Genomic DNA, 24,989 nt, shown 5'->3' on the forward strand with positions numbered 1-24,989 from the left:
GACAAGACCGGTTCAGTTTTGCGATTGGAGAGAGCGAAGGTGAGCTGCAGCCTCAGACTGGATGACAAGGACTGAGTGAGTGTGGGTGGGCCAGCCGGGGAAGACGATGCAGAAAAAGAAATCCGAAGAAGAAGAAGAAAAGAAGACGCTGCGATAGCGATGGTGCTGGTGTGCTGTTGTTGGTTTTCGGAACAGTACATATCATCTCACGGATATGGAGAAATTTATATCGCCCTCGCGTCTATTATCCTCCCGTGCAAGCCACTTGATATTTCTGCACTTGACAGCATCTTTCCCATGGTTCTGGCACTGCGTGGAAGTGCCTCAAACCGCTCCGAAGGATCCGCTGTGCGTTTGATACAATCCCGAGTTTCACGCCCCGTGACCCACCCGTGCGACCTGTATCTATCCCTCCTCCTCACGGCTAGACGCACCTTTCGGCCGGTGCTGACTTGACCGTGGGAGACGGATGAGCCTTCAACGGAGGGGGGTATGAGGAGAACGAGGAGGATGTCAAGATTGCAACAAAGCCCACGAGAGCTCGCGGTTACGCGCCCGTGGAGCTGCACGACATAAATCGTATGCACCGGCACAGTCGCTAGGCATTCTCGCCCTCTCTTGGTTGTGGGTGGTTGTGGGTGGGGGCTGTCTCGGCGGCACAATCATTCGGCGCTTCGACGGTGTCTCGTAGACAAGTTACATCCATCCGACGTCGCGATGGAGTGCTACTACGGCACCCGGCCGACGGCAGAGTCGGTGAGCCAGCCCATGCAGCAGAGTTTCGTGACGAGCCCCAACCCCCGCCGTCACTCGCCAGCAGAGATCCAGTTGGCGTCGGCGGGCCAGTTCATACAGCAGAGTTTCGCGACGAGCCCCAGCCCCGCCCCCGCCGTCACTCGCCAATATATATCCAGTTGGAGTCTGCAGCGTCAACACGTGCAGAAAAGATACCGGTGGGTACGCGAAGGAGACGGCTGCAGCTCAAACTGCTGGGTATGTCATACTACAGTACCGGTATCCAGGTACTCTATCAGCCAGAATGCTGGAGTATCAGATTTTCGCGAAACTCTCCTGCAACCCACTGCGTGTCCCCCCTACCTACGCATAGGGAGTACTGGAATTTCCCCGCCACTGCTACATACATATCGCATACTGTACATGTCTACCTATGAATGTACTCGACAAGTCTGCCATCGCTCAAACAGCAGGAGGCAATCCATCCCGCGCATGATGCATCTCGCCATGGAAACCCTCGACCGTGGCATTCGACGAACCGGTCAACGTATCGCCTTTTGTTTGGACTTTTGCGGAGACGAGACCCTCGCCTCCATCTCAGCCCTTCACTCCGGATCGTCCGGGATGTGCAACCAGACACCAGTGTTTCTTTAGGATCAGGGTTGCATGTCGGCCGCCAGGGCTGAGAGCTGGCGGCGATACGCTCGACAACCGACAGGTTCGAGAGGCCGTCGCAGGTCGGAGCTTGAAGCTTACGATGTTGGGAAGCGGGAGATATGTATCAGTATGCGGGCTGGTGACGGATCAACATGTATCTGCTGGAGGCATGCTGGCTGTATGGTATATCATTCAGGTGTAGTAGATTCGTCAAAGAGCATGCCCTTAGTCTTCGCTGGTTCGATGGGACCTGAAAATAGGGTCGGTATGAAGGCCTGGAATACGAACGGCATCCACCAACCAGAATCAACCCCATACGATACCTACGAAACGCCCACCATAGAAACATGGAGCAGATTCCGCTTACTGTACATGTCGTCTCAACGCGCTAATTGGCCGCGACTCGCAAGAACTTCCGTAAGCTTCGAGCCGTTTGCACTTGGATCGAAGCAACGGTAGCCGCCGGCAATCACGGCCATCCGTTGTAGCGTCAGCCCTATGTATTGTACCGATCTGTCCAACAGCATCAATAGTTCTATTTGTCACGAGGCAGGATTTTCTTTTGTGACAAAGCGCTTGGGCGGTGCTCTCGACAATATCTCGTTGGGAACTGTATGCGTCCACTGGTGTTTTCCGCTTTCACGATGCGCGTGATGCAGGTACCTACTATGAACGGCCGACCAGCTCCCGCAAGTGAGCCACTGCCGCAGGACGGTAGTACCAGACTCTGCCCCTTCAGCGAACTCCATCCATCCAGTGAACTCCATCCATCCATTGAGCTCTATCCCTCCATCGAACTCCATCCCTTCACTCACAGAACCATGCCTTCGATCGCTTCAAGTGCTCGACTTTCCGAATCACAGCACAAGCAGTAAGTTCATCAACTCGGACACCTATACTGTTCCACGAACATATCATGCGATACCAGCCTTCGGAATGGGAAGGAAAGTGCATACGGCTTTCGGCCGGCAACCCACGATCTCGATCACAGCCTGCTGTTCCACAGATAGTCATTCTTCCCGACTGGCTCGATCGTTTCATGCAAGTCCGGATATAAACCAGCTTGCCCCAGACAGTGAGACAGCTGAGCTCTTTGAGGCGGCTACCGGTGCCACCCAACGCCACTTCCCCGTGCTCGGTCCTCGGCGTCTCCTTGGCCGGTGGCCGGTAAGCTGTATGGCCGTCACCTACTTGACCAGCAAGGACCCGACAATAGCAAGGGAAAACGAAGGAGGAAGAAGTGCTGACTGGGCACGGAGTACCATCTCAGCGACACCTACCGAGACCAACCTCGTCTACCGGACCCGCGAATCCAGCCGTGCCGAGGCCTGATTGTGGTTTGCTTGGATGTGCCCGTCAGCTCAACGGATATGATACCAATGTCGGCCGATCCGGACGAGAAGGCGTTGCGGTTCGAACAGAAGGATCCATCATCCCGTGCACTCATGTAGGTAGTCCGTCAAATTATCTCTGGATGCGGGCTAGTCCCGCAGGTCCTTTCCATCTCCGCATGCTCATAGCTTGTTAGTGCCCACCCAGGTGGAATATGTGCACTTCTTCTTCATCATTATGCACCCCGCAATCACATCTCAACCCGTTGTACATACATATGAGCTTCACAGTCCAGTCTATCACTGGGGCTAGATATCGGACCACCATCAGCCTTCCCCGGCGTGCATCATGCCCACGCCATGCCCCGCCGGTATTATAGTATTACCCTCCCTCTATCACACCTTTAAGACATCAGCTAAAATATTAACAAAGCCTCCCGCCGTCGCCGTCGAAGGTTGCTCGTCGCCGACCAAACGTGTCTCACCTTGTGTGGCGTCGTGGCTGGCAGTCTCGTGGCTGAAACTTTCGGACCTCCCTGGTCATAATCGTCGGCATGATTCCGTCCGAATAGCTTGCGGCGGAAATTGTCTCGGAGTTCCTGAGCAGGCACCAACCGCCACATACGGTACCAGACTCTGTCGTGACTGGAGCGTTCAGCCGTTGCGCACATCTCCCGCGCCCGATACCCACCAACGCCGTACTATAATATAGTACCGCATGCTCACTGTATTTGCTTCCATTACTGCGCCTTTCTCCAAGAAAGCTTGAAGAATTTCTGTCAGACTAGGTACCTATCCATTGACGAGGTAATTATACCTATCAATTCTGGTTGATCGACGACTTTACCACAATCAACAGGTCCGTCTTAAGTGTTACCACCGGATGGGTTTTGATGGCGACAGAGTATCCATTATGGTCAAGCCCGATTTGGTTACGATTGGCGATGCAACTACGGAGGAAATCCAACATCTATCGATCACTAATAGTTACATACAAATCCAACAGCTGGCCCCCCACTCACCGTCGCCCGGAATCCTTTGATCCCACCCGTTCTCCCACTCGAAAATTGCTTCATGGCACGGTTGGCTGCTACGTAGGTAGAGTAGGTAGGTAGGTGGTTATTTGTCTTACATAGTTTCGCCGTCGTAGTCATACCCACCCATACAAAGTCAGTGCCATAAGTACCATAGTATGTTAAGATAAACAACCACTTCCACTCTTCATCTCCACCCCTCATTTCCAGCCGTCCCCGGTCAGCTCATCACGTTCAATCACTCGTAATCGTTCGCTATACGCTATGATTGGCCGTCCAGTTGGCCCCTCACATCGGTACGTGTCTAGCGCTAGCCAATGGCCCCACTGTTGAAGCCCATGTTCATAAGCGGCGCGTCGCCCATGCGCAGATGCATATCTCCAATTCCCTCCAACACCAGCGCAATGACCAAACCTTCGCCAGCACGTTCGTTCCTCTCACGCCTTTCCTGCCGGCGGTCGATAAATGAGGGTGCTTTCACGGGCACGCCGCTCTCGCGACCTTCAGATCCCCCGAAGAATATTGCCCTGTTCGTCGAAAGCAGGAAAAGCTTGAAGGGCAGCCCGAAACTTGAGAGTTCTGCGTCCAGCGTCTATAGTGTGCGCGCTCCGGACTCAATTGCACCTATTGCTGTAGCTACTGGTGGTGGTGGTGGAGTTGCTGGTGTAGTACCGTGAGTTCTCTCTTGCTATCCTATTTATTTATTGGGAGAATCATCGCACTGACTCGATCGCAGAGAAACTGAATACGAGCCCACCTCTGGGGAATCCGCCCGGGCTCCTCCTCCTCCTCCGGCCGTGGGAGAATACTTTCAGCAGCACAGAGACAGAGAAATCGAACCTTCTCCGGACCTTCCAGATCCCTCGATAAAGGGTGAGGAGGATGTGCATGGATCGGGAGATGAGCCCTCGCTTCGAGGGTTCGCCACCACCACCACCACCACTACCACTACCAACACGACGTCCGTGCGCCAAATACCGCAGGACGCCGCGGAGTTGCCGGATGCGCCGCCAAGCGTGCTACTGTGGGAAAGGGGCGACGATATCGGCGAGGCCCTTTTCCCGGCTGCGGCGCCGGTCTACGGCACAGTTGATAATGCAAACGAGACACGTGTGGCCGCGGCAATTCGAAGAGAGAGCACGAGTGGGGCGGCGGGAGATACTGCTCCCGGGTTCCATAATAGCTATGTGAGCTTGGTCGCTCCGTTCATTGCCGACGAGGAAGAAGACAGAACATCCACAATCGAAGATGTGGGTAGAGGGCGTGCTAGGGAGGTCGCAGAAACCGCTTCGGTGAATAGAGAGCGATCTTCAAGCACAACATTCGAAGTCGAAGAGGAGGCTCGAGGACGTGCTAGGGGGATCACGGAAACCACTTCTGCGGGTAGAGAGCGATCTTCAAGTACAACATTCGAAATCGAAGAAGTGACCAGAGGGCGTGCTAGGGAGGTCACAGAAGTCGCTTTTGCGGATAGAGAGCGGTCCTCAAGCACGACATTTGAATTCGAAGAAGTGACCAGAGGGCGTGCTAGGGAGATCACAGAAGTCGCTGCTGCGAACAGAGAACGATCCTCAAGTACGACATTCAACGTCGAAGAAGATGCGGAAAGTATCTACTCGCAAGCTGCGGCCGAGTCCGATGATCCGGAGGCCAGAGTCGCGCCCCCAACACACAGACAATCTACGGTGCAAAGCCAGAGGACGGTCGAAGGCACAGAAGAGCCTGGGGAAAGTGCTATAGAAACCGCCAATGAGACGAGGGTTGTAGACGCGCGCACATCGTTCGGAATCACAAAAGAGTTCGATGATGATGCCTCCTCGCAAACCACAATCAATACCGACGAAATGGACGACGATGTAACCCCCACAGCGAAACATTTTTCATTCTTACCACCATATCCTACGAGCGTCCGAGGCCCGCCACACGCGGCCCGTGGCGACGGCGCAAGCACGAAATCCGGTGTTACGGAATTCGAAGACAGCACGTCGGAAGCAGGGCTCGAGGAGAGCGATTTATGGATGATACCGCCTAGGATAGCTGTCACGCTGCCCGAACCTACGGAAAACAAGGACCGCTCACTGCTCTCGGTTGATGATGTGGATGTGGGGGAAACACCCATCACAGCAATATGCTCGCGCAATCCTGCCCCGTGGATGCAAGCACCCACCATGGCAGCCAAAGGCGCGGAAGACCCAGAACACGATACCGCCTCGCTAACCTCGATTGACACCGATGGTATGGACGACGACGACGTGACCCCCACAGCCAACCATTCGCGCCATAGCATTCCCCCCTGGGTGTCGGAGCTCCAGCCGAAGGCCGGAGGCAGCGACACCTGCTCGCTCACCACCATCGAAACCGACGATTCGGGGAGCATATACACATACACATCCGAAACCTCGGACCGCCGCCCACCAACCGCCGAACCACAACAAGGCCTCATACCGATAGCGTATGGAACACACATAACGCCCGTAGCCGAACCAGCCAACACAACCACAACCCCCACCGAACCCACCGTCGCGGACCGCCTGTCCGCCGCCATCTTATCACACGACCTCTCGCTCGTCCTGCGCCTGCTGGAAACTCCGCACATAAACCTCAACACCCCCGACTCGCAGGGTCGGTCCCCGATCCTATTATCCCTCCAAACCCACCTCACCGCCGACCAACCCAACGAAATCCTCTCCACCCTCCTCACGCGCCCAGACCTAAACCTAAACACACTCCCACTCCTCCACACCGCAGTGATCGCCAACTCCCCCGCGGTCGTCGCACTACTCCTGCAGCGAACAGACCTGGACATAAACCTTGCCTCGCCCATCACGCCGCTAGAGCTCGCAGTCGCCCACGGGGAACAGGGACACGAGCTGGTAAGGCTCCTCTGTGAGAGGAAGGACCTCGACGTTAATAAGAACAACGTGGTGCACATGGCCATCAGGAGAGGGTGGGAGGGGATCGTTAGGTTGCTGGTAGAAAGGGAGGATTTGGATGTTAATAGGACGCATGAGGGGGCTACGCCGGTGGAGCTGGCGGGGAGGTTGGCGGGGGAAAGGGGAACGGAAGCGGAAACAGAAACGGAAGGGAAAAGTAGTGATCGGGGGATTTCGGGGATTTTGGAGATTTTAAGGGGACGGGCAGATCTACACGATCATCACCATCATAATCAGCAGCAGCAGCATGAGAGTAATTAGGGATCTAAAGGGCGTTATGGTGGATTATTTTCTGCACAACTAGGCAGGCAAGTACATACTTCATATTTGATACCTAGATCCGCGCCGGAGATGGAGTCGGACTACGGCATACTTTGTACATAATGTATTTTTATTTTCTGTTTCTGTTTACTTGGAGTCATTGCATTCGAGAATCGACCTTACCGGAGCATGGTAGGTTGTGGCAGATCATGGCGGATACTTTGTATGGTACATACACCGCTTCCTCCTCAGTCTCCGACCGCTGGTCACGAGTTCGATGTGGTGCTCCCGCCCAGCCTTCTTCCTATACCCACTCTAGTAGTGTGTACACCAACATCGCCAGCCTTCGCCAGCCTTACAAGCCACGTGCCTATTTGCTGTACCGAGTGACACTAAATGCTCAACACTCCCCACACTCCTCGCCACGGAAGCTAGCCAGTGACCACCAATCCACCAGTCCAGCCTCAAAGAGTCAACCCCCCCCCCCCCCCCCCCCCCCCCAATTTTGAGCCACCGAGACCCACCGAGACCTTCCAAGAACCGCAAGCAGCAAGCTGCCACACCGCCTCGCCTCAGCAACCCATTCACTCACTCACTCATCATTACTAAGTCTGGTCCCTACCTACCTCCGGCAGACGGCACCCCCCCTTCTGGTTTTCCAAGCTTCCCAAGCTTCCCCGGACCTACAAGCACCTTAAGTACCTATTCTCCTTCCCCCCTCCCCGCCGCCACCCCTCGGGCACAACTCAGCTATTCGTTTCGTCTCATCGTCACACTTCACTTCACTTCACGACGGCCCAACGCAGCCCAATTCAGCTCAATTCAGCTCAATCTCACTCCAATTCCATTCTTGCATCCCAGCCTCCCACATAGCGATATTCATACACCTCTCCCCGCCCATAAACAAAACCACAGCACCCATACATCCAGCCAACATCCATGATTCACAGGCAAGCTAGGTAGGCAGGTAGGCAGCACACAACCACAACATGCATGTTTTCAATACCAAAACACTAGGCGGGGGCCGAATGAAGAATGAAGAATGAAGCGAGATGAGATGCACGCACAACTATCCTCAGGAACAAGGAACAAGAAAAACAAACCCCCCGACATGCACATACCCTTAAAGGAACCCAGAACCAACCAACAAAAGGACGACGACGACGATAACCATTCCAATCCATTTCCCCGTTCCGTTAGAATCCCCGTTAGAATCCCGCCACCTCAAGGAAAATAAACAACAGTGGAACTGATAACTGAAAAACTGAAAACATAAACAAGCACAACTCTCCCCCCTCCTCTGCCACTTTCCGATACACAATAATCCCAAACTACCTCCAAGTGCCGCCCCTGAGACTCAACAAGTTCTCGACACACTCGAGCTCATCCACCCTTCTGGGCGACGCCAGCCTTACCGTGCTGCCGAAACCCCCATCCTGGCCATCGACAAACAGCTCAGCATCCTGGCTCTCATTCTCGTGGCCGCCAAAGCTAATCGACTCCTGGCTGGCGCCGTATCCTTCATCGACGATATCATAGGTACTCGGCCTCCTGTTGGAGGATGAAGTTGAGGGCTTGCTCTTTGGTTTCTTAACGGATGTAGCGGTAGAGGTGCCGTTCAACGCGCCCTTCCCCGCGACGCCGAGAGCACGACGCTTTGGCGGGTCCGGCGGGGGCGAGAACGAGGCGCCGGGCGGGTGGTTTTCCTTATCGCTATCGAGCGACTCGAACGAGCCAAAGTCCTTTCTGTTGCGGCTGAAGGAGCCAGTGAGCGGTTTTGGCCGTGAGGCCTTTTTGGTCGACGTGATGACTTTGCGGTCCTGTTGCTGCTTCTTTAGGGGAGGCTTCGATGGCGTCTTGGATGGCGTCTTCTTTGCTGGCGTCTTTGCGGCGAGCGGCTTCGAAACGGAAGACTTCTTTTTCTCGGATAGTGACGGCAACGCTGGTTGAGGCTTTTTCTTGACGGGCGTTGGTTTGACGAATTCATCTTTCCGGATGGCGGTTGTGTTGGTGGTGTTGGTGGTGTTGGTGGAGGTAGTAGTGGTGGTGGCAGCAGCAGTGATGGGTTGGGTTTGAGATAGAGTTCGAAGTAGCGTTGGAAGACTGCCGATGGTGTTGCGTCGAGTCCGCAGTAGCCGCAGTGCCTGGGTCGCTTCCGAAGGCTGCGGAGGTGTTGCAGCAGGCGACCGGATCGCGGATTGGTTGTCGCAGCAGAACTCCCACAGGCTGCTGTCGACAGGCGTGCTTAGGGGCCTTCGCCTAGCGGTTCGAGGTCCGGGCGTCGGGAGCTGCTTTGGTGGGGACGATGGAGGCGCGTCTTCGAGAACCACGGTAGCCTTGCCTTCCAGTGATGTGGTCAGGCGAATTGCCGACGAGGAACGTCGGAGGAGGCGTGGTGGAGGGGGCAACTGGTTGGCGGACGCGGACGTGGACGTGGACGGTGTTCGACGGGGGTTAGTCGACGCGAGGGGCGGGGGCAAGACGGGCTCCTCAATGGCTGCGGGTGCGATGACGGGACCGTTCAACACGTCCTGCAGACGACGATGGGCAGCAGAGGTAGTCATCTTGGTCTCGTGTTGAATTGTGGTGGCAGTCGACGCGGTCACTGCAGCTGTGGGCATTATGAAGCCTTTTTTGGTGAACGTGTACGTGTTGTGCGACTGTGTCGTGACAGTGGTGTGTTGTGATTTCGACTCGTGGGGCAATGACGGAACCCCTTCTGACCGGGCGTCTGATTGTTCCTGCTGCAGCTGACCGGACGCGGGTTCGGCTTCCTCTGGTTCTCGGAGCTGGCGGGTAGCGGGGTGAATTTCGATGTTGCTGTTGTTGTTGCTGTTGTTGTTAGTAGTGGTGGTGGTGTTGGTACAGCGATGGTACTGCCGCGCCCGTGGTCTCTGGCTTGGTCCTGTGGAGGCGGCGGCGGCGGCGTAGGGACTGCTTGTCATGGGAAATCCTGACGACACGCTATTGTCGCTAGCGGGATTGCTGAGCCCCACGCCGCCTCGATCGAATCCTGGAGACGACGACACGAGTGACAGCTGTGACGAGGGCGCCATCGAGCTGCGACGCGCGCTATTGGGAACCATCTCGTGAGGCTGCAGAGGTGTTGCCCGTCGTCGTTGCGCCTGGCGTTTATTGCAGAACCAAATCTGCAAGATCAAACCCACGAAATTGTCAGGACCTGTTTTTCTGCTTCTCTGCTTCTCATTTTCCCCGCGCCAGAGGGTTTTTCTTCTACAAGTCACGTCGCGATCGTCGGTCTGGCCCTTTTCGCACGAATGAACACGCTAAAGAAACCACGATGGACTGGACTGCGATTGCTCCACGCACGCGCGACACTGGCCGCACCCCGCTCCCCGACAAGCACGCACACACAAGACATCCAGAACCCCCAATGGACCCATTCGCGGCGGCAGTGGCAGTAGCAGTAGCAGTGGTAGCGCCGGCGCCAGCAGTGGCGCGCGCGCGCGACCGTGACGGACGCGACGTGACGGACAGACGGATGGATTGATGCGACGGTGAGGCGTGTGTAAATACCTGAACTTCCTTCTCCCCCATCTGCACCAGTTTGCAGATTTCCCTCCTCTGGGCCTTGTCAGGCTTCGTGCACTTCCGGTATTCCTGCTCGAGGATGGCCTGGTCGTGCGGCGAGGTCCTTCTGCGGCGCCGGCGGGAGAAAGTCGCGTCGTCGTAGTAAGACGGCAGCGTCGGCGGCAGCAGCTGCGTGTCCTGCGACGAGGACGGCAGGAACGAGTAGCCGGTCGAGCTGCTGGGATGGTCGGCGACACTGCTGTCGAAAGATTGATCTGGCATTTTTTTTTATTTTTTTTTATTCTTTTTCTTACGCGTCAAGTAGGTGCAGCGGGCGGGCGACAGCGCGCGCGTTGGGCGAAAGGCAAGGTGAGTTGAGTTGGGTGAGTGAGTGAGGACAGATGACGGTGGGAGTAGCCGGCGACGCAAAAAGCAACAGACGGCGCGAGTCGCGAGATCTGGACTTTTGAATGAGAGGGGGAGGGTCAAAGGGTTCAATAGCAAGTGAGAGCGCCAGTGAACGAGACGGACGGGAAAGAAGGCAGTTGGAAGAGAAACGTTGGTCGGGGGTGGGTGTGTTGGAGCGGGCGGGAAGGTGGAGGAGGATGGGCAGAGTAAATATCCTGGTGGAGGCTGGCTTCGCATCACCCACTCAGCGTTTAGCGCTTTCGCGTCCAGTCGAGTGCCAAAGTGCGACTTGACTGACTGCAAGTGCAGGAAATCACGTCCCCGCCCACTCCCCACAGACCGCGTCAAAGTTCTCCTCCACCCTCACCCTCACCCTCACCCTCATCCACCCCCTGCCTGCCGCGCTTTCCCCTCATCCTACACTCTTCCCAAGTTCCCAGCCTCTTCATAAAATATCGCGTAGAGTACTCCACCCTACTCTATGTATATAGGCACTTACTCGCTCCACCACTGCAAGCCATGTCGTTTTTTCTTCTTCCTCGTGTGTAGGAGCTTTTCTGCTGCAGACTCCTACTTGCGCACTCCAGTGCGCACTCTATGTAGGTTCGCGAAGAAGGGCATCGCATCGCGGCGCGCCCCCCTTGCCGCCGCGAGAGTCGTGAATATTCACCCGCCCGCTGTCAAACCGCAGATCATGGCGTTTCTTCCAACGTCGCGGCATGACCGGCCGATCACGCAATGAAGCGTAAAGTCATAGCAGCCTCTGCTATCGACATCCGACATCCGTGCGGGCGGTCGCCATGCATAGTCCATGCATAGTGTGCGACCTGATATATGGCGAGGCCGTGGTTATGCGACAATAAATTGATGTTCTCTCATCCGTGCATGTGTTCCGTTCTGTGGGTATGAAGTCGTCAAAAAGCAGCCATGACTGTGGAACTTGAGGTCTGATCGAACTTACGCGGTCACGGTCCTAGGCTCTAGCGACGATTTTAAGAAACAAAAAAACACCTAAAAGTAAGAGCCCCACGCGGGGGTCGAACCCGCAGCCTTAAGATTAAGAGTCTTACGCTCTACCGATTGAGCTAGCGAGGCCACTATGCCCACAGTCCTGTGTATACAGATTTGACTGCATGGTTTTAGATCATCAGTGATTTGCCCTTCCATAGTGAAGCACTGGGGACCTGGGACACCATTTTGGCAAGTTTGTAAAGGCGACAGACCGATTGTATTTTAGAAGAGAAAACTCGACAATGCAAGAAAAAGTGACACCTGTGTTATTAGGGTATCCCTCGAGAACCTCGCAAGTTGAATAGGTAGCGAGACCGAGCAACGATGAAAAACGACGAGAACAACAAAACCGACAATGAAAACGATAACGACAACGATGAGCGGTGATGCGGTCTATGACGAGGACGATAATGAGGAAACAGACAAACCTCGACAAAATATACACCAGGTCAGCTAAAGTTCGCCGCTCATGCGTCGACCCGGCCCGCTCTCAAATCGAATCGAATCAAAACAATACCCTCCGCTCATAGTAACACAGACCATCGCAGCTGGTCCCACCAGGTCACAGCACATTCACAGTTTGTAGCCGTCCGTCTCATCCAGGTCTGCAAAAGACACGCAACCCGCACACAAGCAGAGCCTTCCCGGGGAAACACCTCAATCAGAGGGGTAGGAGGCAGGTGGGAAGAGCGGGCGTGTCAGCCCGTAGGGGAGAGGCAGGGGGGGGAGAGGGAGGAGCGGTCATGCAGGCCCATATATGTCAGCCTTTACCGTGTGTTTACTCTGCTAGGACAGGCCGCGGCGGACGGCAGGGAAAGCTACATCAATGAATAAACAAAACAAAAAAAGCACAGTCCCAAACACAGACCATCAGCCAAAGCTCCTACGATTCAACTCAAGCCTCCTCCGATATGTAATTTTCTGAGTCTCGGCAGGCGCGGGGATCAAAGTGACAACACGTTTATCGAGTTACACGGCGGCCAAATTTGGCCGAGGGCACATATATAAACCCACTCATTTTCTTCCTTCCTCGCTCCTCCTTCTTCCTCCTTCATCCTCCATCCATCCTTCATCCATCCTTCATCCTTCCTCCCTCCCTCCTCCTTCATTCTTCCTTCATCCATCCTCCCCCCTTCCTCCTTCATCCATCCTTTATCCTTCTTCCTTCACATCTCACGACGAGAACATAACCAAATCAGCCCCCGGTGGCCTACTACACCTATCAACAGACGACGCCTTATGACAGTGCTTCAGCGGTCGACACAATACCCAGTCGTACGACAGCGTCACTGAAGCAGAAGAGAATGACCGTGTCAATTCCTTCATAGGAGGAGGAGGGAAGTGACAAGGCGAGCAGGTCGATGACGGTGGTCCTTGTTTTGGAGGTATGTCTTGCAACCTAATTTTGCTGCCCATCTGGCCCGGTTTGCATCTAGAAGCCTGACAGTTATAAGACGCAGTCAAGCTGGTGCCACCGTTCGTCGACCTAGCCACAAGCTTCGGACTCATGGCCTACAATCGACCTGCCGGCTGCATCATCTTGGTTGCGCCTCAGTAAGAGGTATTTCATCACGGTGCTATTGTTTTTGCTCATGCTCATGCTGATTATTGATAGGCGTCACAAGACGGAGGTTTCTCGGCTTTCATCGGCCCATCGTCCGCGCAAGCAGACTTCTCCACATTCCTCGGGATTGACACTGCAGAGGTTTTTTGGACGCTATTTCTGGCCTACGAGGACCAAAGATGTTCAACGGTTCTGCCTCCAATGGACATGCTCGGTATCGACGGCCTCGGGCCAATCTCACCAACCGCAGCGTCTAGATCGAAATATGTGACATGTCCTGATCGCAGTCAACTACTTCACTCGTTACGCGTGGGCACATGTGCTTCCCAAGATCGATGGACCAGCGGTGATTGAGTTCCTGAGAAAGGTTGTCGCCATCCCTTTCGGACTACCAAAGAGCGTTTACACCGGAAGACCATGGCTCTGCACTACGACACCAAACGCCAAGTGCCTGGATTGCATTCAATCGAAGGATTGAACTCCTTTGGTGTTCTCATCGTGTTTGTGTTTGGAATGGTTGCCAGTATTGTCTCGGGAATCGTTATTGATTAAGTTTCAACTCCCAAGAGCTAATACAGCACAACGGGTGCAAGCGCATGCTCTTAACAGTCGCTGTCCCCACCGGTCCCGTCAACTACCAGAAGCTGCAGATGGCAGCTATGGACCGCTACCTCGATTTTTGGAACCTGATGGCGTACGATTTCGCAGGCGCCTGGGACGCCACCTCTGGCCACCAAGCCAACATCTACTCCTCCAGCACCGATCCGTGCTGCACCCCCTTTTCTGCCGACGCCGCGGTGAAGGCGTACATCGCCGGCGGCGGCTCACCGGTTTACTATTGCTTCTGTTGCATTCGAAGTGAATGCTCCCACGACTCCACAGCCCCGCTCGCTCGGAGAAGTGTATGGACGAACGTGGATGTTGGAGATATACGATGGAGAGAATATACGGGTTGATCGTATTGAGATAGATTGCTTGGAGAAGAGAAAGGGAATCAGTACAAGATGGGGATATGGTGAACTTTTCTGCGGTACCTATTTTGTTTTCGGGTTTTGATAGGGTGGATCCAGTTTTTTTTCTTGAGGACGAGGATGATCCAGTTTTGTTTTTGTTTGGACGACGTTGATCCACATTAAGCGCAGCAGTGTCAGTAAAGAATACAAGAGAGAGAACATCATCAATTGATTGTCGTTTGCAGCATTATTAGACTATACTATACAACGTACGACTTCCGCGGAGAGTAACAGTGCCTACCTAATGTATGCTCCTTTCTGCACGTAGAGGCATAACGGCCTATGCCTTTGCATGTTGAGTAGCGGAGTGGGGTACGATCTGGGATATCTGGTAACCCTCCCTCATGCTCCTGCTGGTACTTCCTTCTCATTTCACCGCTGGTTATCCGCTTCTTTGGGGGTCACCATTTAGGAAAACGGGTGAGTGGTGGTTGACATTGTGCCACTACCTCCTCCTCCTGCTGACCCTCCTCCTCCTCCTCCTCCTCCTCGGATTCAGACCCGCGGTTTTCGGCTTTCACTGTCTCCTGTCCTTCAACATGCGTGTTTTCCATTGAGACCGGTGGCATTGCAGCATTGTATGCTGCGATGCAGCTATGGGGCCGTGACATGTAATCAGACATGAAAGCTATCAGAATCTTCTTGACAGCTTGAATAACTGTCACGGCGTGGCAGCATGGTGCACCGGTATCTTGCCAGCGAATACACGTGCAAGTACGAGCGCTGTGGCGCAGCGTGGCAGCTGAGCGCTTAACTAGACAGGCAAAAAAACTGGATCATCCTCGTCAAAACCTGTTGTTTGTTTGATGGATAGTTATTTCTCTAGCTACACATGTAGAGTACGAGGTCGTGTGCAGGGAGGTGAGGAGCGACGATATGTGGTTGTCTGTTCTTGGTGCGAAACATATATGTACTGGTCCGATTTTCTATGTAATTTGTTTTGCAGGTAGCGGCGCTACATCGTGCTGGCCGGTAGCAAGGTCTCCACCCCGGCCGGCCAGAGTGGGCAGGAAAGGAGTTTAATGGTTCGCCATAGTCTAGATAGGCTGCAGGCGGAATAGATTGAAGATCTCTCTCTCTCTCTCCCAAAGCTCCTACGATTCATTTCAAGTCTCATCCGATACATTGTGATTTTTTGATTCTCGGCATGTAGTGAACAAACGTTTATCGAGTTACACGGCGGCCAAATTTGGCCGAGGGCACATATATAAACCCACTCATTTTCTTCCTTCCTCGCTCCTCGCTCCTCGCTCCTCCCTCCTCCCTCCTCCATCCTCCTTCATCCTTCCTTCATCCTTCATCCTTCCTTTATCCTTCTTCCTTCACATCTCACGACGAGAACATCACCAACTCAGCCCTCGGTGGCCTACTACACCTATCACCAGACGACGCCTTATGGCAGTGCTTATGCGGTCGACGCAACACCCGCTCGTACGACAGCACCACTGAAGCAGAAGAGGAGGATGTGATTGATAGCTTCTACACTTGTTTCGGAGGTATGTCTTGAAACCTAATCTTGCTGCTCATCTGCTCCGGTTTGCTGCCAGAAGCCTAATACTTATAGGACACAGTGAAGATGACAAAACGGTTTGTCGACCTACTCCACATTTTCGGGTTCATGACGTACAACCGGCAGCGCATCGGCGCCTGCACCAGCTTGATTACCCCTCAGTAAGAGGTATGTTATCACGGTGCCACTGTTTTTGCTCATGCTCATGCTGATTGTTGATGGGCGTCACAAGACGGAGGTTCCTGGGCTTTCACCGGGCCGTCGTCCGCTCAAGCGAAGCCCAAGCGTAAATCTGCATCGGCCGGTGGAAAGCATGCCCAACCACATTATGCCGTCCTCGGCAGCACCCACGGGTCTACGAAGGTATCACCAGTTTACCATCGGCTTCTATTCCATTTGAAATGAACGCTCCCCCAATTCCACCGACTCCACCGCTCCGCTCGCTCGGAGAAGTGTCTGGACAAACGTGGAAGCCAATCGGCAACCGAGTGATCTCGATGGTTTGTGTGAGCGAATGATTCCTTTCTCTAGCTACACATGCACGACTCGTGGTGGTAAGACAGAGAGGCACCTCAGCATCCACGGGTCAACGAAAGAGTGACATGCACTCAGGCTGGTGTTTTCTTTCTTTCAGCGGAGGCTTGCTTGCTCGCTCGCGTAATAATCTCATGAGATCTTTATATGGCCTGCGATTTCTTCACTACGAATTCTGTGTTTGTTCTGTGTTTTGTTTGCTTTAATTTCTGTATTTGTTCGCAGAGAGAGAAGGTGATTGTTCGCTTTGAACGTATAATGCGCGATTTTGCTCAGATGGACAGTACTTACTTGCCTAAGTAGGCATACCGTGGAGAAAGAGAGTAATGTCTGTTTGCTGTCTATATTCTACATAGGAGGACGGGAGCGGGTATGGGAAGTCGAGATGAACTATGCAACCTATGCAATCTATAAAGTTGATATCCTATCTATGAGCTTCGACGTGATCTTGCATCTGATTCTTCACCAACCCACCTCACGCCACCATCCCCAACCACAACGTGATAACAATTTGTAAAAGTAGGTATCTCTATAAACATAAGCACTTACATACAAGCAACTAAACCAAAGACCAAAGCACGAGTAAAAGAAACACAGTAACAAAAAAAAGCTGACAGAATGGATGAAGAACGAATGCAGAAATGAATGAAGAAAATAAAAAGCTCCTCCACATTGTACATCCACTGTTTTCCAAAACAAAAACAAAACAAAACAAACAGAAAGAAAAAAAAAGAAGAAAAAAAAAACAAGTATCCTCGAAGCTTTTGTATTAAAATTGGAGGAAACGGGAATCAAAACAAACAAAGTCGCAACAAGAAGAAGTCCCCTTCGTCGTCGTCCTCTCCCAACCAACCGACCAATCGTCGTGCCATGGCATGCATGCTAGTGCTTTACAAGAATCGAAAAACCGAACTGCTGCAGAAAAGGAAGGGAAGGAAGAGAAGGAAGGAAGAAAAGCTGCAGGAGGGGGTCTACATCGCATCCTACACGACGCCCACACCGCAAGCGCGCCAGCCTCTAACACCGGTGCCATCCTCGAGTTCGACAACTCTCCACAGGGCAGCCTTCGCGCGCTCGACCTCGCCGCCCTTCTCGAGGGCGTCGGCAAGGAGGAACCATCCATCGACCAGATCCCATCCGCGCGGGGAGACCACCAGTTTTTCGAGGAGGCCGAGGGCGCGGTCGCGGGATGCGAGCTTGTTTGTGCGTGCCTCGGTGTCTTCGTCGTCGGGGGCGCTTTCCTCCTGCTGTGCGTCGATCTCCGGGTCCATGTCTTTGACTTTCAGCAGGAGCTTGGAGAGGCCGACAATGGACTGCGGGTGGTCGTAGTCGAGTGCGAGCGCTTGCTCGAAGAGTTCGGCGGCGAGCGTGCGGCGGCCTTGGACCATCGCCAGGAATCCTTGCTGAGTGGATGTTAGTCGGGACGGGGGACACGGGGTGGAATGTGGGTGGAACAAACTTCTGCAAGTACATCTGCTTCTCCCTCGCCCTCCTTTCCGACAAGACCATTTGCCTCCTCGGTGGCCATGAGGGCATCACCGAAGTATCCGGCTCGGCGGTACAGGCCAGCAACGCATAACCATGCTCTCCGAAGAGCGCCTAGCACTTGCTTGCTTTCCTCGGCGACAGCAAGCTTCGGCTCCGGAAGCTGTATTGGCCGCCTTAGTGTCCGAATCCGTCCGTCCTGGCCGTCGTCGGAGATGGTCCTGCCAAGAGCACATAGTGGGTACGGGAGCTTGTGCTGCGGGAGGTTATTGGGGACGTTTTCTGCCTTGGTTGACTCGCGATTCTCCGATGTAATCTCGCCGGGTATCGTCTCGGCGATCGACGTGACAGAGCCGGTCGCACTTGGTGCTTGTGGATGCTTGAGATGGTGGTGATGAAGTTTGTTCTTGAGGGTTTGGAAGAGATGTGGATCTTTGCCGTCCCTCATGCTACCAGCTGGACTATCAAAGTTGAGCGATGATGCCTCGGTCGAGCTGGGCAGCGGCGGTGTAGGCGGTTCGTCCAATTTGGGCTCGTGTCGTAGCTTGAGGCTACCAAGGCTCCGCATCCTTCTGACAGTGCTTCCGGAAACAGAGCTCGGGCGCATCATTTTCCGGTGGGTCTTTTCCGAGGGTGGTGTCGCAGCGCCACCCTTATCGTCGATGACCTGGATCTTCGGTGCGTTGGTTGGCATACCGGTGGACATGCCGGTTAGCGATTGGTGTCCGGACTGGGGGCGTTTCTTCACTGTTCCTCCCTGCGATGGCGGTGAGCCTGGATCCTCGACCTGACGTGGGAGACTGGAGTGGGATGCAGAGAACTGCTTTTTATGGTTCCTCCAGGGAAGACGGGATCTCCGACTCGTGGTGGTGGTGGGTCGGGAAGGGTTGCTCACATCGCCAACATTCTCCTCAGCATCCCCCTGCTGTTGCCTCTGAACGAGATGCGTGCCGTCAAACAGCATGCCGTATAGAGCCAGAAGGTCCTCGGCCATCGATGCTGCTGTCTCAGAATCCTCGACCGCCTCCATGATAGCAAGCTGCGACATCCTCAACTCAAAGATGGCGACCTTATCACTGACTCCTAGGTCGGCGACAGCGTTTCGTCCCTCACCTACTATGTCAAAGGCGTTCCTGCAAACCTTTTCTGCCGTTTCGAAATCTTCCTTGGCAGTCATCAGTAGGGCGAGTAGGTGCAACAGCGGGACCGCAAAACGCTTGTAGTCTCTAGCACAACCCTCTCGATCATCCGGATCCTCGTTGTCCATGAAGTTGTACTTCAGTGCACCGAGTCCTTTCCGAGCACTCTCCATGGCGTTCTCCACCGACCTCATCTCTGCCTCCACCAGTGCCAACCCATACCAGCCCTGTGTGTCTATTGGATCGTAGCTCAAGCCCTTCCTGAACGCAATCACCGCTGCCTGCTGAGCCCCGGGTCTCCGTTCGCCTTCGGAAGTCTGCCGAGCAAAAGCTGAATTCGCCATTCCGATTCCTCGGTACACTTCGGCCAATATCTCTTTGTCTCTTATTCCCCACTCCCCAATCCACTTCTCCATCTTCGTCGCAACCTCCATAGCAGTCGGTGCATTGCCGGTAAACTTGCACAGCACTCGAACTCCTTCCACCGCAGTGTGGAAAATGGTCTTGTGGCTATCAAAGTCCCGTTCGTGGTTACCTTTCGAGATCCGCTCCATCGCTTTCTGGATAAGGTCAAGGTACGTGCTCAATGCCGCGAGCGCATCCTGGAAGTTTCCTGTGGCGGTGAGTGTGTAGAACAGATGCCGCAGTATCCGAGGGGAGTGAAATGACTTCTTCGAAGCCCGGTATAGAATCCCCACCACTGGTGCAGCATCTTCCGCGGAGCCACCGGATACGCGCCAGTTCTCGACAACCTGATCCGCCCATTCTCCAATGGCTTCGTGATATTCGTCCGCTCGAGGGAACTTGAGCCCCAAAAGCAAATGGCTCTCGTAAACCGTTGAGATTGTCTTCAACTCCTCGCGTAGCTGGTCCGGCGTACCAACATTGGACGTGATCTTCCTTCGACCGAGAGTGTTGCCGGCAGAAGCCATAGACCCCCTCCGATCACCCTGCTTGCCCGGCGGCAGACGGTTCACAAGTGGCCGGTCGGCATGCCCCGGTGGCAGCAGAAGCAGCGACAGGAACATGAAGTAGCATCGGTAGATATCCTTCCTCTTTTCCTTATACGAAGTCGCTCTGTTATCGGAACTGGTGCCATTGACGAATTTGTGGAAAGTTCTCAGAGCGCTCGCAAGCGTGGATTCATCGACAATCGTATTTCCGATGGCGACGCCTACTTGCCCTTCCGTCTCGGATTCTTCCCCGGTGGGAGACTCTTCGCCGTCGCGATTCAACTTCTCGGATGCAGGGGACTGCGCGGTCGGTGTCGCATGTTCCTGGAACCAGACTCCGTACGTAGCGAGAGCATAAAATCCGAGGGCTTTCTCCGCCCAGATCGCAAGCGTTACAGAAGTTGGTTGGCTCGCAGAGAACGAAGCGTACAGTCGAGTGGCCGCTCGGTATACTTGAAGTGAAAGTGAGGTATCCGTGGTGGTTCGCGATAGAGCAACACCTTGCGTGTCGCGTCAGCTATTGGCTTCCCAATGGACCGCCGTGAGAAGGATCATCATCATCACAAATGACCTACCCTTCAAGACAAGCGCTTTGAGTCTCATGATGTTCATGTAGTCAGCCTTTCCAGGTCCCGGAGTGAACCCCTCTCCAACCTCGGCCTCCCCGGGCACTATGTTCAACACCTCGTTCCATTCCCCTTTCTTTGAACATATCGACGCCAACACGATCCTCGCCTGCAGAAGGTCTCCTTCCGTTACCACCGAGCTCTCATTACCTCCAACGGGATTCGGAAGCTTCGGCAGCTGAGTAGGCTGAGCGTTGAGCTCAGCTTGCAGAGCTTTCTGGAGGCTGTCGAGGGATGCAACATAGGAATCGAAAGCAGGGCCCGAAGGAGGTCTGGGCGGCGAACGAAGGGCGTGTAGTTTGCTTTCGGTGTGAGCAGCTATGGCGAGACCTAGATCTCGTTTAAAGCTGTTGTAAGTATATATACGCGCGTCTGTACGAGGTGATGGTGATGGATCGATCGGCAATCCTGAGGGGTTCACAACTCAACACGCACATTTCCTTCCAGGCGCATGCTTCTGCACCTTGCGACTCAACTCGGGAACTGCCTCCCACTCGCCATTACACCGAGCAGCGTCGAGTAATTGGAGGTTTTGGGTTGCTTTTACCTGCGAGAAGGGGGTCGCGGCATCAGTGTCGGAAAGTCCGGGGCCGGGAGAGGAGAATCAATGACGAAAGCAGGGGAGACAGTACCGTGCTCATTGGACCGCGGGGCGAGGATACCAAGGTGTTCTATATGTAGGGTCAGGGTCGCGGTGGGGGGTTTGGTGGGGTGGGTGGGCGTCGGGAACGATGAGGTATGTTGGTAAGTAACTAAACGGAGTGAAGTTATATCACAGATGGCTCGAAAGGGATGTTCTCATGCTTCAATAGTCAGGATTACGGGTTTGACGTGTTGAGTGAGGGATGCGGTTGCTGTCAGTGCTGAGGCTCTAGCTCGTCTACTTCTAGGCAGTTGCCGGTGGAACTTGTCTTGGGAAAGCTTGGAACGGACCCTTGTGCCAAGACACGCACATGAAGAGGGACGGGGATGTGAGAGCTCGCGACTGAACTTTGAAGAGTGAAGGATCAATGTAGGATACAAACCCATTTTACATTTTCTTGTCGTTCCATATCTCAACATCGCCAGTAGAGCATTAGTTGTCCTTCGTTTCTGCGTATGGAACATAGACTCGATAAGCACCGAACAGTATGTCACAATAGCCATGGAAAGAAAGTCTTCGTTTTCGGCCTGCGACCGACGACTAATACAGACCTAATGTAAGCATAAAGTTTGGGAGTCGACTCGGAGGTTTCGTACAATGTGCTGGGCTCGGCTATGAAGCTGGCATGATCGAGACTTGAATATCGTCCGAACTCGCTGATGCGGCCCAACTGTATGCATACATACCGGCGTGGGAGGTATGACGATATGTACATGTGTACTCTACGCACTCCGTGAATCGGAAACCCCATCCAGGTACCACCGCATCCAAAGAGTCAGGTAGTCGGAGTTTTCTGCGGCGTGGTAACCACAGCTCGAGCTCTCCAACTGCCAGGAAGATTCAGGTGCTTAACCTTTGGTTCGGAGTGCTATGTTGAAGAGTACGAGTAAAAATGATGAGCTTGTTTGTTCGATTGATTCTCAAAACACAGCGGATGACCAGCTAGACATGCCAGTAACCAGACAGAAGGAGAAGCAAGTATGAAAATAAACAGGATTCTTGAGGGAGGCGTGCAATATTACCAATATGACCAATGTGCAACATCTTCGCAGAATGACGATGTGGCTTGATGATATGACTTTTGAACGAGAATCGCCACATGCTGGAGCCCAATATTTCGAGTGATAGACCGTGATTGTGCGAGCGGCGAGCACTGCCGTAAACACACACCGCTCGGAAGAGACGGAACGAATTGGTTATCTCTCTCTCCGAACAGATAACTTCTCCGCTCCGTGTCTGTCATAGTAAACCATGAAAGGAACCTAGGACTTAGGGCCTTCGTAGAGATCGAGATCGATGTCCTGCTGGTGCTTACTTTACTTGCCGCCACACAGGTGCGTAGGTACGCAATCCGCGCACGCAATGAATTACCGCCACCAGTCAAGTACCTGTGCCTTTATATACCTTCCTCACCGGCGGTGGAGTAAATAGAAGTAATCGAGCAACTAAAGACAAAGGAAAGGACTAGTACCCAGTATAGCAGAGCACGTGTTCATTTCACCCTTCGCCTGGCCATTAACCCTTGGTCACTCGTGAAATTAAACATCAACCTCATCTGTTCGGCATTTGGTCTAGCCGCATCGCCGCCGCCGCCCTCTCACCCTCCCCCGGCTCCACTGTGCCACATCAACCGCCTCGGCAAAACATCCGCGACAGGAAGGTTGTTTCCTGTTTTCCTGTTTTTTGATTGTTTTTTCTCTTTCTTGTTACAGGTCGTTCTGGAATTATTCCCTCCTCCGGGGAGGATCTTCACTGTCACTGTCATCGTCGTGTTTCGAGTGCTATTTGGCAATATCACTGGGTATATGTCACGGGCCGGAACCTCGGGAAAGACCGCATGCACGGAAGTGGCATCGTCAACAGGACGGAAAACGATTACAGCGATAACTAGCTTTATCGACTCGTCGGGCTAGGTAACTACACAGCTACTGCGTAGGATAGTATGGACTATGGAGGGTGAAGAAGAAGCAGCTGATATCCAGGCCTAGAGTGCGTCTCCACCTGCTAGACGAACTCCTGGAATGAGTGATGATTTATGAAGAAGCTTTACGGCAAATGCCACTGCGAATAGAAAATCTGCTCGATATGTACCACATACGCGTGGCTGCTAGAGGATCTCCAACATCGCTCGACTCTTACGCCTCCTCCACAGTCTACGTGCTAGTCAAGACAGCACCCCCCCCCCCCCCCCCCCCCCCCCCCCCCAAGGCCCTAAGGAGCCGAATCGTCTGGACTCTTCAGCCGGTGCTATCAACACCTGCGGTGGTAGATACCGAAAGTACGTGGTCCCAGCGGGAATGTAGAAGGAATGAATGAGGAGTGGGCCAGGACCAAACATCATCTCTCGCTCGTAAGAGATTACTTCTCGTCCCTTTCGATCGAGTGTCGTGATGGTCCACTAGATCTTCACACCACAAATGGACACTCTGGCATAGGTAGGCCCAAGCTTCTCACCGCAAACGGACGTCTCAGACCATCCATCGCGGAGAGAATGGAACGTCTAATATCCCATCCCAGCAGTGAGATGAACCTGGGTAGGTACTCTATCCTAAAATCGATCCAAGGTTGGGACCATACGTGAGGGAAACCCGTGCCAAAGGCGTATAGTAGCCGTTGAATAGAGGCGGCATCACGTTGTACTCCCCTTGCAAATACCTACGTAACTACCACCACAACCACGAATTTGAATTCATCTTCCCCTTCATACCTGTGTTGACGAAAGATCCCCCCACTCGACGAGCAATGGCGTCTCGAGTCCCAAGACTACCTAGCAGCTTACGGTGACTCCAAAAATAAGATACGGCTGAGCTTCGAACTTCGAGCTTCGAAGCGGAGTTTCAGCAGAGCTGAACTTATGACTGGGCACACGTGTATCGGTGTTTTGGACGCAAAACTCAATACCCGAAGAGGAACATAAGATGACGATGATGATGATGGGTAGGATCCGACTCATACAATGTTCATTGGACCACCCCGCACTGCCCACTCGAAACCACCGTTCCAGGAAGACGGATTGCGCTGCCTGTAACAGCTGCCTATCGGTCTGGTGTCGACTGCAGAACACAGGTAAGCTCTACATATTATACACCGGGACATAAACTCAAACTCGTTGGAAGAGCGAATCAAACACACATCCGGTACACGGACCTAGAGTAGATGGGTAGGTATTCTCCGCAGGATACATGCCTCCCCGTTTGCCGGACGGACGGCTGGCGTTGACAGTTTGATAGTTACTACCGGTATCTACTCTACCTCCCTCCAACCGACTTCCCCGGGCGGGGGGTGAGAGGTCGTTTAAGATGGACAAGGGCGAAGAAATCGCCGCGGCTAATCCGCATCACCGAGTAACGTAAGCGTCTGGAGTGGAGTGGGTTCCAAGGAGTTTGCCAAGGCCCCCCGAGTTAGCCGGAAAATCAGCCCCAAAATTACTCTTCTCGGTAATGCATGGAACAAACGTTCCTGGCCTAGTCGGGGAGGGGGCTCGAGCCTCGTTTCATTTCTCGCCCCCCCCCCTCCACCGCCCTCGCCCCTGCTTTCCAAACCCTCCACCCTCCTCCTCCTCCACCCCCCCCCACGAGGAAGGTTACGTGCGAATTCTTTTTGTAGCGTCCGTTCGAGTCG

General features: G+C 53.8%; 7 protein-coding genes and 1 non-coding gene across 8 annotated transcripts; 3 read left to right on the forward strand and 5 right to left on the reverse strand.

Moving 5' to 3' along the window:
• The first annotated feature begins 708 nt into the window (after nt 1–708).
• On the forward strand, nt 709–1,880 carry BZA05DRAFT_394791 (uncharacterized protein). The gene has a single exon (XM_051483362.1). It carries the CDS (start codon nt 718–720, stop codon nt 1,387–1,389), a length of 672 nt encoding a protein of 223 aa, XP_051340354.1. The 5' UTR covers nt 709–717; the 3' UTR covers nt 1,390–1,880.
• On the reverse strand, nt 1,454–1,880 carry BZA05DRAFT_270361 (uncharacterized protein). Its single transcript, XM_051480225.1, has one exon. It carries the CDS (start codon nt 1,739–1,741, stop codon nt 1,517–1,519), a length of 225 nt encoding a protein of 74 aa, XP_051340355.1. The 5' UTR covers nt 1,742–1,880; the 3' UTR covers nt 1,454–1,516.
• A 4,555-nt stretch (nt 1,881–6,435) lies between these two features.
• On the forward strand, nt 6,436–6,756 carry BZA05DRAFT_313559 (uncharacterized protein; the record flags this gene model as incomplete). Its single annotated transcript, XM_051480350.1, has 1 exon — nt 6,436–6,756. A coding segment is annotated over one exon (321 nt), but the record flags the coding sequence as incomplete, so codon positions are not given.
• A 1,340-nt stretch (nt 6,757–8,096) lies between these two features.
• Nucleotides 8,097–10,144, reverse strand: BZA05DRAFT_270382 (uncharacterized protein). Its single transcript, XM_051480226.1, has one exon. It carries the CDS (start codon nt 10,035–10,037, stop codon nt 8,283–8,285), a length of 1,755 nt encoding a protein of 584 aa, XP_051340357.1. The 5' UTR covers nt 10,038–10,144; the 3' UTR covers nt 8,097–8,282.
• Nucleotides 9,843–11,165, reverse strand: BZA05DRAFT_394799 (uncharacterized protein). The gene has a single exon (XM_051483363.1). The coding sequence runs from the start codon at nt 10,762–10,764 to the stop codon at nt 10,186–10,188; it is 579 nt and encodes a 192-aa protein (XP_051340358.1). The 5' UTR covers nt 10,765–11,165; the 3' UTR covers nt 9,843–10,185.
• A 747-nt stretch (nt 11,166–11,912) lies between these two features.
• On the reverse strand, nt 11,913–11,985 carry BZA05DRAFT_t149. The gene has a single exon. It is a non-coding gene; the product is annotated as a tRNA-Lys (tRNA).
• Nucleotides 11,986–14,116: 2,131 nt separating this feature from the next.
• BZA05DRAFT_394804 (uncharacterized protein) lies at nt 14,117–14,638 on the forward strand. Its single transcript, XM_051483364.1, has one exon. The coding sequence runs from the start codon at nt 14,125–14,127 to the stop codon at nt 14,419–14,421; it is 297 nt and encodes a 98-aa protein (XP_051340359.1). The 5' UTR covers nt 14,117–14,124; the 3' UTR covers nt 14,422–14,638.
• A 2,867-nt stretch (nt 14,639–17,505) lies between these two features.
• BZA05DRAFT_444096 (uncharacterized protein) lies at nt 17,506–21,366 on the reverse strand (the record flags this gene model as incomplete). Its single annotated transcript, XM_051486890.1, has 5 exons — nt 17,506–17,925; nt 17,982–20,599; nt 20,675–21,055; nt 21,161–21,272; nt 21,358–21,366. The coding sequence occupies 5 exons, from the start codon at nt 21,364–21,366 to the stop codon at nt 17,506–17,508; spliced, it is 3,540 nt and encodes a 1,179-aa protein (XP_051340360.1).
• Nucleotides 21,367–24,989: the final 3,623 nt, after the last annotated feature.

The sequence above is a fragment of the Tricharina praecox genome (genome assembly GCF_024521635.1).
Source record: "Tricharina praecox strain CBS 144465 chromosome Unknown BZA05scaffold_9, whole genome shotgun sequence".
Taxonomy (NCBI): domain Eukaryota; kingdom Fungi; phylum Ascomycota; class Pezizomycetes; order Pezizales; family Pyronemataceae; genus Tricharina; species Tricharina praecox.

Excerpts from the sequence above, each read along its gene's own strand:
- BZA05DRAFT_394791 (XM_051483362.1), top strand. The coding sequence starts at position 718 with ATGGAGTGCTACTACGGCACCCGGCCGACGGCAGAGTCGGTGAGCCAG.
- BZA05DRAFT_270361 (XM_051480225.1), bottom strand. The coding sequence starts at position 1,741 with ATGTTTCTATGGTGGGCGTTTCGTAGGTATCGTATGGGGTTGATTCTG.
- BZA05DRAFT_270382 (XM_051480226.1), bottom strand. The coding sequence starts at position 10,037 with ATGGTTCCCAATAGCGCGCGTCGCAGCTCGATGGCGCCCTCGTCACAG.
- BZA05DRAFT_394799 (XM_051483363.1), bottom strand. The coding sequence starts at position 10,764 with ATGCCAGATCAATCTTTCGACAGCAGTGTCGCCGACCATCCCAGCAGC.
- BZA05DRAFT_394804 (XM_051483364.1), top strand. The coding sequence starts at position 14,125 with ATGGACCGCTACCTCGATTTTTGGAACCTGATGGCGTACGATTTCGCA.